General features: G+C 35.4%; 1 protein-coding gene across 3 annotated transcripts; it reads left to right on the top strand.

Annotated features, from left to right (window-relative positions):
* The first annotated feature begins 200 nt into the window (after positions 1-200).
* On the top strand, positions 201-11,376 carry LOC106077627 (ankyrin repeat domain-containing protein 50-like). 3 transcript variants are annotated; one of them, XM_056004754.1, is made up of 4 exons: positions 201-270; positions 1,633-3,191; positions 5,943-6,032; positions 6,317-11,376. In XM_056004754.1, the coding sequence occupies exons 2-4, from the start codon at positions 1,660-1,662 to the stop codon at positions 6,381-6,383; spliced, it is 1,689 nt and encodes a 562-aa protein (XP_055860729.1). In that variant the 5' UTR covers positions 201-270; positions 1,633-1,659; the 3' UTR covers positions 6,384-11,376. The 3 variants fall into 3 exon arrangements, with proteins under 3 accessions (XP_055860729.1, XP_055860727.1, XP_055860726.1); XM_056004752.1 differs by having other exon boundaries at positions 261-391; XM_056004751.1 differs by lacking the exon at positions 201-270 and adding an exon at positions 462-607.
* Positions 11,377-13,111: the final 1,735 nt, after the last annotated feature.

The following is a 13,111-nucleotide window of genomic DNA, read 5'->3' as shown; positions in this document are numbered from 1 at the left end:
ACCGGCTGGCTAATGGGGAAAAGTGTGGGGGAGCGCGAACGATGAAAGTTTGAGAACCACTGCCTATAGGCCTAAAGATCTATAAGTTCTATTAATTTCTGATATAAGATAATAAGTAAAATGGCAACCACTTTACAAAAAAAAAAATAAAAAAAAATGCTTTGATAGACCAACATTTGGAGTGTTGGCTCGTCTGCTATGTAGACTTGCTGAGCTAAGAGAGTCTTGTTAAAATATACATTTTAAAATAATGGGAAACTCCGTATCATTGTATTTAAACATTTCTATATTTTATACTATTTAAAAATGTCCCCCACTTGAACCGTTGCATATTTAAAAGTAATATTTCGAAAAAAAAAACAACAACATTGTTTCGTAACAGATGAATATTGTAATTTACTTTTATTTCGGTCTTAAATGATAGACTAAATTTATTATTTCAAATCTGTGTATTCTTTCTTTATAGTAGGGAATAGTCACCATGCTATATCTTATTTTAAATCATGCCGTCATGCATTCAAAAAGATTGGTTTTAAAAGTAGACTTAGCAACCGCAACACACAACTCGTCTCGTTCGAATTTGTTGACCGGTGGAAAGGCTTTCCTTGTACGCGTCGGCTCTAATATATGAAATAAGAAATTTACTTTCTTTCCCCCCCTTTCTTTATGACTTTTCCCGTTACGTTATGTTACTATGCGTGCAGTTTTAATATGATTGTAATAGTGATTGTACTACTGGTGCTACATATTTTCAATGGGAAGTGCTTCATATTTCCAATTTGAATTGATAGGCCTACATATAATTCCAATGTGAAGTGCTACATATAATTCCAATGTGAAGTGCTACATATTTCCAACGTGAAGTGCTACATATAATTCCAATGTGAAGTGCTACATATTTCCAACGTGAAGTGCTACATATAATTCCAATGTGAAGTGCTACATATTTCCAATGTGAAGTGCTACATATAATTCCAATGTGAAGTGCTACATATTTCCAATGTGAAGTGCTACATATTTCCAATGTGAAGTGCTACATATAATTCCAATGTGAAGTGCTACATATTTCCAATGTGAAGTGCTACATATTTCCAATGTGAAGACATGGGGCATGCTTTTCTTTCTTTGGTTAAAGTCTTGCGTATTTTTAAGTTTGAATTTTAAAATAGGATTAGTCTTCTAGATTCAATATTGGTCCTGGTCTAGATTGGGATTTTATATAGGCCCTATTATTGTTAATTGTTGTTTATCTCTATCTGGACTTTATTTTTCATTACAGTACAATTGCTTATAGCTTATTTTTAGGATTTGTGGCTAGTCTCTCTTTATAATTATTATTATTTTTTTTTAACTTTATATACTTAATAATTTTTTTTTCAAGGAACCTCTGATATTATAGAAAAATTAAATAGTTGGCAGTTTCTGAGCGATGTTTTTCTTAGTTACCTTTTTTTTTTTTAAATTCCAATCTTTTTATTATTTTTTGTTCATCATACGTCCACTACGACATGAAAGGCGTAGGACGAAATTATCTTGTCTTTGAAAGTAACGTCTATAATTTATAGGCAACGACTGACCTACATAAAATACAGCCATCTTCAAATATAATTTTACTTATGTTTCGGCAACTAGGTTAAACAGGTCCTGGAAAGAAAAGAAATGTCAGAACTATTGACTGCATCCGAAAAAGGAGAAAGAGAAGTCGTAGACTCGCTTTTGAAAGCTGGAGCAAACGTAAATGTCGTAAATAAGAAGGGATGGACTTCTTTAATGCTAGCTGCTCAAAATGGACATTTGGAAATAATACGTATGCTTGTAGCGCATGGAGCCAGAGTAAACCAAGCCACACATAATGGTTTGACTGCTCTGATGCTTGTTTCTAAAAACGAAAAGAATGATGGTCTAGAAACAATTATGCCATCTAGCGGCAACGTTACTGCTGCTGATAAAAATGGAAATACATCAGTGAAGTTGGCAACAACGCAACATGAAATTGCACCAGCAGACAGATTGCTGACAATCAATGAGCTACTACAAAATGGGGCTAACATAGATGCAGTAGATATGAACGGCTACACAGCGTTAATGTATGCGATCCTAATGCACACGTCTGAAATAGTTAGCACACTTTTAAAGAATGGGGGTAATGTCAATATTTACGACAAGCAAGGAAAAACTTCTCTAATGATTGCCACAGATGAAGGAGATATCATGACAGTTAAAGCTCTTCTAAAACGAGGAGCTAAAGTAAATATTGATGATAAAAATGGTTTCACTGCATTAATGATCGCTTGTCAAAAGGGACATGAAGATATAGTTAATATACTTTTAAATCACGGAGCTAAAAGCTGTTATCAATCTTATCCTGGTGGCCGGACAGCTTTGATGCTTGCATCCGGAAATGGAAAGACTGAAATAGTTGAACTGTTGGTCAGATCACAGGCCGGATTAAATGCAATAGAAAAGAACAAATGGACAGCACTCTTGCATGCAAGTCGGAATGGTCACAATAAAATTGTTGAAATTCTTATTAAGTCAGGAGGAGACATTAATACTGTTGATAAAAAGGGTTGGACAGCCTTGATGTTAGCGTCATATTATGGACACCTGGATACAATTAACACACTTCTTACATACAACGCTGATGTAAATAAAAAGCAATGCGATGATTGGACTGCATTGATGTTTGCAGTCCAAAATGGAAGAACTGAAATAGTAAAAAGACTTCTTCGATCTGGTGCAGATGTCAATATTACAGAAAGAGACGGTTGGACAGCACTAATGATAGCAGCAGAATACGGACAATCTGAGATCGTTGAAACGCTCATCCAAGCATCTGCGACATCTGTCAATTTACTTGTAAATAAATCAAATAAAAAAGGCTGGACAGCGCTAATGATTGCAGCACAACACGGGCATGTCAGTACTGTTACATCACTTATAAAGTTAGGAGCCAATGTGAACCATGCAGACAAAAAAGGATGGACAGCTCTGATGGTCGCGTCTCAGAATGGACATATTGAGACGGTTATGTCACTTGTAAGATCAGAAGCAAGAATTAATGAAAAAAACAAGGAAGGTTTGTCAGCATTAGCGATTGCGTCAAAAAAAGGGCATACTGATACCATTGAATACCTTGACGGACACGGAGCACTGCTAAACGAAGTTGAAAATGATCAGCTTATAGCAATGTAAGTAGAATATGTTTTTTTATTTAATATAGATTTTTTAAAATGTTTGTACTTTGTAGATAGCTAGCACCAGTGTTCAAAATACTTTTTCAGGGATCACTAAATCTGCACAGGTTACCTAGGGACTGGAAAGAAGCTAATGTCACTCCTCTATTTAAAATAAGGAGGAAAAATCTGATCAGAGGAACTACAGACCAGTATCACTCATCAGCATCGTATGTAAAATACTAGAACACATAATATGTAGCTACATCATAAATCACTTAGATAAACATAATGTCCTCACTCCATATACCAACTTGGCTTTAGGAAATATAAGTCATGTAAAACTGAACTAATAGGATTAATTAATGATATTTCAAAGGGACTAAATAATAGTGAGCAAATAGATGCAATTTTATAAGGCTTTTCTAAGACATTTGACGAAGTTCACCACCATAGCCTGCTTAAAAAACTAAACTATTATGGCATTAATGATTCATTACATCAATTGCTTTTGGATTTAGGAAGAGAACAAACTGTAATAATAAATGGGTCCAAATTAACATCAATAATAGTAAACTCATGTGTACATCAAGGAGACAGTGGCGTAGCTAGGGTGGGTGAGGAGGAGGGAGAATTTGAAAATCTCCCCGGGCCCACACTAGAGAGAGGGCCCAAAATGAGTGTTTTTTACATAAAAAATTAAATATTACGCAAAATGAAGGGGCCACAAAAGAGGTCAAGCCACCCGGGCCCCCAAACGATGAAAAATATTTCTAGCTACGCCCATGAAGGAACAGCCTTTGGCCCACTTCTGTTTCTAATTTACATAAATTATCTACCAAATAGTATTATTTCAGAAATAACAGTCACATTATTCGCATACGATGGGATTATATAGGTAGGGCAATAAAAACAACACAAGATACTGAAATTTTACCGAAAGAATTAGATGAATTACAGAAATGAAAATCAAATAGAGTATGCTATTCAACTTTAGTTAGGCCAATATTAGAATATGAGTCCTCTCTTTGGGATCCTCAACTCAAGAAAACATAAAGAATCTAGAACAAATACAAAATAGAGCATTGATATTTATAATAAACGAATATTCACTTTGACATCATATCCAACAACACTCTACTGGATAAAGACATAAACAACAGGATAGCCAAGGCAATGGCCACCATGTCACGGTTGCAGAAAAGAGTCTGGGACAACATATTGCTGACTAGCAGTACTAAAGCCCTAGTCTACCGGACCTGTGTGTTGAGCACCTTGGTGTACGGAAGTGAAACATGGTCATTCTACTCATGGCAGGAAAAAAAGCTGAATGTCTTCCACCTCCGATGCCTAGGGCGGATCTTTAAAATAAGGTGGCAAGATAAGATAACCAATGAGGAAGTGCTACATAGAGCAGGATGCCAGGACATCCGCTCTGTTATCAGCAGCAGACGCCTTGACTGGCTTGGCCACGTTCGTAGAATGCCAGTAGGTCGACTTCCACAGGACATCCTGTATGGCGATCTAATAGAAGGCAGGAGAGCCGCTGGTCGCCCACTTTTACGTTATACGGATGTATGCAAACGCGACATGAAGCTCTTCAAAATCGACACTGGCAACTGGGAAGAGGTGGCACTGGACAGATCCACATGGAGAGAGAGCATAAAGGAAGGGTCACAGATTGCAGATGTCATACACAACAGAAGCAGAAAGAATGGTGAAAATGCAACGGCGCCTGGTGATTATATATGCCCAACCTGCGATCGCAGCTGTGTATCAAGGATTGGCCTCTTTAGTCACACAAGAAGTTGCAAAGGGAAAAGATCGTCTCTCGAGACGTAAAATGCCACAGATTCACTTTGATTAGAGTATCATCGTTAGTAAAATCACTAAACTTAGAGACACTTCAGGACAGAAGAATAAAAAGTAAAGTAGCTATAATACACAAAATATATTAACATTTTAATTTTTTAAGCAAACTATGGTGGTGAACTTTGTCAAGAACTTTGAAAAATCTAGTAAGATAGCGTCTATTTGCTCACTGTTATCTAAACCTTTTGAAAAATCATCAATTAGTACTATTAGTTGTGTTTCACATGATCTATATTTCCTAAAGCTATGTTGGTATGGAGTAAGAACATTATGTTTGTCTAAGTGGTTTATGATGTTGCTACATACTATGTGTTCTAGGATTTTACATGTGATGCTGGTAAGTGATACTGGTCTGTAGTGTCCTGGGTCAGATTTTTCTTCTTTTTTAAATAGAGGGGTGACATTAGCTTCTTCCAGTCCCTTGGTACTCTGCCCTGGTTTAGGATGTTAGCTTTCGTTTTATTATCATTATATGTTAAGTTGTCTTCTCCTTTTAATGGCGCTATGCCTGTTGTTTCCATTTTCTTAGACTTAATGTATGACCATATGTTTTTGTTGTTATCTTTAGATATTACATTCCCACTGCATAGCTAACCTTTTTCCACCGTCACCATAGAAAGACCTTGGAGAGCGCTCTCCATCTGTCTCTTTCAGACTCCATCGCCTGCTAGCTGCTTTGGTCTATACCAGTATGGACAAAATGGCGCCTCACTTGATTTTATAGTACTTCCGGGGAAAATCTGTTAAGACTTTTCAATTATAATTAATCTCTGTAAGTCGTGATAAGATCGAGGAAATATGCGTCTTAAGACTCTAAAGTTATTTTTTTGGGGGAAATATTTTATACATTGAGATTTGTTTCTAAAAAAAATAAATAATAATTTATAATTTCAGAGCAAAGTCCTTTAAAAAGGTTATTTTAGACATTGCAGTTCAGTATTTTGATGAAGTAGCTAAAGGTTTAACTGTACAGGTATCCATAAAGTAAGTTTTATTTAGACTACATAATTATTTCTTTCATAAGTAATCTATAGGAGAACGCATCTATTAATTTAATTTGTTTTTCACATGCTAGGATGAATTAAAATGTAAAAGTAGAATAAATGTATATAATGTATATTAGTTTTACACATTTTATTACGAATAATTGTCATAAATTAGGGTTAAGAACACTATTAGCAAGAAATAAGGATTTTCAATGAGAAAAATAAATAACACTAAAATATAAGAAACTCATTATTTCCCTTTTATTTTTTATTTTTTTACAGTCCAACCTTTAATGTGAACAAAGTAGACACAATTATCTTGAATCAAGACCATAGACGACATAAATAGTCTATGATCAAGAGCAAGTCACAGAGTGCCAATGACAGAAGCATATTTCGTATATCAACTCAAAAGTTGGCAGCGTCAATTTTCATCAGCTGCATTACTTTTGTTGTATTACTACAAGCTTTTGTTTACATGTACACTCAAATCAATTATAGATATAAGTATTGTAAAACACGTTAATTTGGCTGTTATATGTGTTGTTGAACAATTTATATACATATTTTGATTTCAGTGTAGCCTAGATGTAGAAACACATTTTGAACAGTTTCAACATGATAATGCAACTCATTTTAAATCTAGTATAAACACACCTCTTTCTGTCTCTCAGTCTCCGACTTCAACTCTTCCTCTGGACTTCACCAGTCGTTCTCCCCTGTTTATAACGTAATGCTGGTTGCATCAGAATCTATTTAGCCCATTCGAACTCGCCCAGACGAGCCCATAACAATAGGTGCAAATATGCCTACTAGAAACTGTTGACGGCTGGAGTTGCCACCAGACCCCCACGAGCACAAAAGAGGACATAACCTTACAAAGGAGGACAACTTAAAGAACTGGACTACTAAGGTTGTAAAACTACTTTATTAATAATCATATTTCACAGAAGAAGTGAGGTGCGGTGGCTGAGTGCTAAAGCGCTTGGCTTTTGAACCAAGATGTAAGGGAGTCGCTCCAAATCTAGGAAAATCAATCTATTCTTTCATAGAAAAGTAATGATCCTTAGTTTTCACGGTTAAAATAATGTAAAATCATTTCTCTGATTATGTAAAGAATGGGCTATTAAATCACAGAATTACTCTGTAATATAAAGCCATTTCCTTTTAGTTTCCGTGAATAGGACAACATAGGCCAACTACCCATACATCGACAATCCTAGATCTAGATTATACATATTTCAAGCCTGTTGTTTTAAATCATTTTTATATTGTACATTAAAATAATAAGATCTAGATCTGTTTGGAATTAGCCTAATTATGAGACGAGTGCGCTCCCCTTTTACTCCAATTACTCTGACTAAACTTTACAAAGACAGAGTCACAGAGGGATTACTTTCTTTAGGCTAGTCTCAAACTTATTCAAAAGTTATTTTAAAAGGTCTTTCATAAATAAAAGATCTCTATATATTAGGCCTAACTTCAATATGATATTATTTTATAGTTAATAATGCTTACAGATCTATAGAATAAGAGTGTATGCTAGAGATTGTAGTTGATGTTTATAATTGTATATTAATTAATAATATTATTATTCTGCATCTATTCTCCTATGGTCCTTCTCCCCTGGCCTGGTGCCATTAGAGATAGGAATGGATTGCCTGAATCACCAGGAAAACCAATGACTTATCAGAGTTTAAGTCACTGACTAACTAGTTTGACAGATGAAATGCGTAATTATCTACTTTATTGAAGTAACGTCTGTACTTTATAAGATAAGAAGATAAGATCTATTATATTTATATTCAGGCTAAAAGCATCATACATACTATACTGATGCAATACAAATAATAAACACAAATAACCAATGAAAATAGACAGGCCTAATAGGTAATGTAGGCCTATTAATGTAAGTACAGACATTTGTTTGTCCTTGTATACAAATTACAAGAGAATATTTAAACATTTTAATGAAATAATTTATAACAATATTTCATTTCTTGAGAAAGCAGTTTAAAGATTTCATATTACATTGTTGTGATTGCTTATTGTAGAGTGCCTGAATCATTAACAACAATATTCTTAGAGAGGAATATGGTAATTAAGTGTGTATAAATGAAATGAAAATTTGTATTCAAAATGTATGTATATGTATGTTTGTATTATATTTATTGTATGATTGATATCATTGCTTATAATTGCACATCATTGAGTTATTTTAGTTATTATATATTTGTGTGGTAATTTTTGTGTGTCTTTTATATATAGTTCGTCCATCGTGGTTCGATGATGACCACTTTTGTCATCCAGGGGCTGAGGTCTTTAGATATAAGTTGTGTTATGTCGCTATATAGATACAGATAAGTTGTGTTGTGTCGCTAAGCGTCGACAAAGCCCATAAGAGTCCCTAAAGGTTACGTCATACAAATAGAGAAGGGGCTTTTAGATTATTACCAAGAAATATAGGCCTAGGCTATTATCTAATAATGTTATTATTGTCTACTGTCTAATCTTGGATATTCATACGCGAAATCCTGACTCGAACGTATATGTAACAGTCTATGCTCTATGCACTTGCTACAAAGAAAAGATTTTTTTTTTGTTATGTCCTTGTGGCCTACTTAATTATGCGTGACGTAAATGGCGCAATATTTCTTACTCGATCGCAACCATTCAAGCATGACTTTTTTCCTCCTCGATAACTGACAGGACTATTTGCTGTAAAATCCATAGGCATACTACTATTAGGTCTATATAGGCCTAGTAAAGCGATTCAGTGGGATTTGATTCTTATAAGCTTTCTAGAGCTCTTCTTTGATGTAATATCCAAATGATATCAAAACAAAGCAGTTTAGTAGTCAATATGTTCTCATATGGATGGCTGCCTGGTCGTGCGGTTTGCGCGCTGGACTGTCGTTCAGATTTATCGATGGTCCAGGGTTCAAACCCTGCCCGCTCCCATCCCCTGTCGTCCTGCAGGAGGCTTGGACTAGGAAGTAATTATCTTCAACTCTGAAGGAACATCCAAAACATGTAAAACATTTTACAAAACATTTTACATTGTGTTTGCTTTAAATGTATTTTCTGTTGACTCTTGCCGATTTTATCCCTCAAGTCACAGTTGAGCTGGGTTTTTTTTTTTTTTTTGTAGGCCTAATAATAGCTAGGTTGAGACGCCGCTTCAGCTACTTTATTACATCGATGCCGTAAGCAGTCCTTAGCTACACCTTTCAGACTCTGCAATCTACGGGAACAGATGATGTATATAATGTACAGATGATGTATCTAAAGCTCATCTGTTTCACAGGCAGTCCGCATTTGGCGTCCGAAATGAGGGGTCACCGGTTCGAATCCTGGCTAAGACTGGGATTTTAATTTCGGTATCTTTAGGGCGCCTCTAAGTCCCCCCCCCCTCCCCAGTTCTAATGGGTACCTGACATAAGTTGGGGTGAAGTAAAGGCGGTTGGTCGTTGTGGTGGCTACATGACACCTTAACCGTGGGCCACAGAAACAGATGACCCCTACATCATCTACCATAAGGTCAGAAAGGGGAACTTTACTAAACTTTAATTATACAAGATTCAGGTAAGTTAGGTCTGTTGCAGCGTTGTCCACTTTCTCAGTTTTTTAGCGGCCCCCTGAAAGGGGAAAAGACGCTATTATTTTTGTGTGGTTTGTCTGTCCGTCCGTTCGTCCCGTTTAGATCTCGTAAACTAGAAAAGATAGTGAAAATTCGACATCATAATATTTTAGACCATTCAAAGTTCTGATGTAACGGCTACTAACCCTAACCCTTTCTTAAACTGAAATTTTTAATTTTTAAAATCAACTAGGCCTATGCAATGGCTACTTTTTTCTTTTCTTAAACTGAAAATTTTAATTTTTAAAATCAACTATGCAAGCAGTTTTTTTTAATTAAAATTACACCATTTTTACAACTATTCACCATTAATAGTAACACACACTAGATGCTATTTAGTAAGGGAGATGCTATTTACCATATTTTGAACACATTTATGCTAAAAAAAATTACAATTGTATTGTTAAGTTATATACACTCCGTCATACTAATTAATACATTTTTAAAAAATGTTTACTTTTATTCTTGAAGAGAAAAAATCGATTTCGTATAGGCCTACATATAATTGGAACATAATTTAAAACAACAATTAATAAGTCGTTTTTCATATTATCGCATGAACTGCGATGATGCATCGCGAACCAGAAATACAGAACCAAAGGAAGAATTATTTTTTTTTTATTTTTTGTCTTGAATAAGAGATTGACCCTTACATAACAATTAGATCAATTAGATAATCATTATATGACATCAGTAAGGCCAGGTTGTTATCGAACTTCTCCTTCACTTTCACCTATTCCTTGGTCTGCTGGACCGTATTGGCACCACACTTTCTCCATTCTTTTCTGTCGTTTGCCTTTGATAGAATTTCATTCTGATATTCTTTCTGAAAAAAAGTGAAACTTGCCTGGGTGGACCACTTCGGGGGGGGGGGGGGGCGATTTTAAGTTTGTGTGGAGAACACAAACTGTCTTCGTAACCTTGTTTTTTTTTTTTTTTTTAATTTTGTTTGTTATAGAAAGATTTTAAAAATCCTTTAGTCTCACTTTCGGTCAGCTGTCGTCATCGAGAAGTACATAGAAGTTCAAATTCATAAAGAGCTGGTTGTGAATGTGTATGTGTTTCGTGTGTAAATGTTGTTCGAATTTTTCATCTATACTGTTATTGTACAGTAGTTACGCTATATGTTGTCAATTGTAGTCAAACTGAATTTCCATTTGATTGGATCAGTAAAATTATCTTATCTTATCTTATAGGTATACAAGATTGTTTTTTTTTTCATTGTTAAATTAAATTATATAATCTATTTGTGTGTGTGTGTGTGTGTCAGTGTGTAAAGTTAAATGTTATTGTAATTGGGCTATACAGCAATATCAGCCTAATATGTTCTATCTTTGGTTTCTTATAGTTATAATGTTTTTTGTTTGGTGTAATGCACAAATTGTAAGACAAATTTCCTTGCGGATAATAAAGATTATTATTATTATTATTATTATTATTATTATCCTCTATCAATGTCTAGATCTGTCCGTCTTTCTCTTGGTGGACCACTTCGGGGGCTGATTTTACGTTTGTGTGTCCACACACACTGACAGTCACATTGTCACTGTCTTTGTAAACCTTGTTGTTTTTTTTTATAGCAATATCAGAGAAAGTGGGGGATAGAGATAACTTTATAGCGTACTTTAAATAACTAGAACCTTATTGTTAGCTATGTGTATGTGAACAATCTAAGACAATAAATATGTTTACAATAAACAGACCATTGAGATTCTATATTGTTGTTTCGTTTATATTGATAAGCCTAATTTAAATGTGTAGGCTTATGACTATTGACTAAGTCTAACACTCATCAAATCCTTTTTCTTCAATATTGCCATTAAATCATGGAACACGGGTTGCTTGAGTCAGCCCAGAAAACCAATGGTTTAGTAGAATTTGTCTTTAATTAACTTGCACTAGATTTACATGTAGATACGCGTAGGACGTATTTATGCTCTGTGAAGAAGAAACATCTGTAATTTTTAAGAGGTCATCAAGGCCACATTTTTAAAATTGTCCAAGAATAGGCTCATGTTTTTTTTTTTTTTTTTTTTTTCATTATTAAAAATATTTGTTCTGAAAATGTTATTTTCTGTTCCTGAAAATGTAATGCTTCAAGGTATTTCACTTGGGATGTATGGCATAAACCGTGGACCTCGGAAATACATAAATAAATAAATATATATAGACCTATATATCAGGACTGAGTATTCTATTGTGCTATAGTATGGTTGTCTGGTCGTGCTGTAGGCGCGCCGGACTGTCGTTCTATTGTCTCAATGGTCCCGGGTTCAAACCCTGCCTTTTGCCACCCCCTGCGGTAGGTTTGGGGTAGGATTTGCAGATTATCTTCCACTCTGAAGAAACATCCCAAACATGTAAAATATTTTACTAACACCGTGTCGACGTCACTGAAGGCTGGGTAACGTTTACACACCTGGCTTCTGGTAAGTATAGGCCTACTGAATTGTCTACAACAGTGATACCCAATCTAATTCAACCTGCGGGCCCAAATTAAGTTCCGACACTCGTGTCGCGGGCCACATGACCGAAAAGGTACAAAAAACGGAAAGAAACTGATCTGAAAGATTTTTAATAGAAACCTGTTGATCTAGTAAATACTACTTGCTGTACTTACATTAATGAATCAGACAGATATGTTTTTTTTTTTTTTTCGTAGGAAACGGCTTCATTTCTCTACTTAAAATGTGAGCAAAATTATAGGTAGCTAGCCAACGATTCATTTTCTTGTCTCTTTTTGGTAAATATTCCCATCGATCCTCCAATTTCTAGGCGTAGTTCAAAAATCTTTTTAGTGGCGGCTCAAACCAAGGTCATTGTGCCAATCCATCAGAGGGCCCTAACGTAGCTAAGACATTTCTCAACATTTTCCTTTTGGAAAAGGTGTGTGTGTGGGGGGGATTTACTACTCTTCGTGTCGACGTTTCGGCGGGCCGGATGAAACCACGTCGCGGGCCGGATATGGCCCGCGGGCCGTATTTTGGGCATCACTGAATGAAACCACTTTCTAGCAATTGCGGGGCCGTCTGCAAAACGGAATTCCTGAGAGGGATCAGTCTGGGTAGGGATAATGATAATAAGTGAAAACTAAGATTTTGTATTAGAAAAAAAATTCGTCTTTGCATTTGATTCATTCTTTACTGAGTACAATATAACGATCAAGTTAACTTTACGAGCCTTGCGTGTAGCGAAGTCCTACAGTAGGCCTATATCATCAAATTTCTGTTTCCTACATAGATCACGCTCAAAAGCAACAGCAAGCATTGCCGAATTGTTCAATCTATCTTCGTGAATTGTTGACCTCTAGTAATTGAATGACACCCCAATATGACAATTGCGTCCATTTTTCAGGAGATTTTTTTTTTATTTCAGGAGATTTCCATGAGCCCGTGGACAATCAGGAAGCCGCGGGAACCCTGTAATATAATTTATAA

Source organism: Biomphalaria glabrata, chromosome 11 (genome assembly GCF_947242115.1).
Source record: "Biomphalaria glabrata chromosome 11, xgBioGlab47.1, whole genome shotgun sequence".
In the NCBI taxonomy this organism is placed as follows: Eukaryota; Metazoa; Mollusca; class Gastropoda; family Planorbidae; genus Biomphalaria; species Biomphalaria glabrata.
The sequence above is the reverse complement of the archived record's forward strand: the minus strand, read 5'-3'. Positions and strand labels throughout refer to the sequence as shown.

Coding starts and splice junctions, on each gene's coding strand:
- LOC106077627 (XM_056004751.1), top strand. CDS start 482: ATGCTATATCTTATTTTAAATCATGCCGTCATGCATTCAAAAAGATTG. Junction 608..1,632: donor CCGGTGGAAAGGCTTTCCTT/GTACGCGTCGGC, acceptor TTCGGCAACTAG/GTTAAACAGGTCCTGGAAAG. Junction 3,192..5,942: donor AATGATCAGCTTATAGCAAT/GTAAGTAGAATA, acceptor TTATAATTTCAG/AGCAAAGTCCTTTAAAAAGG.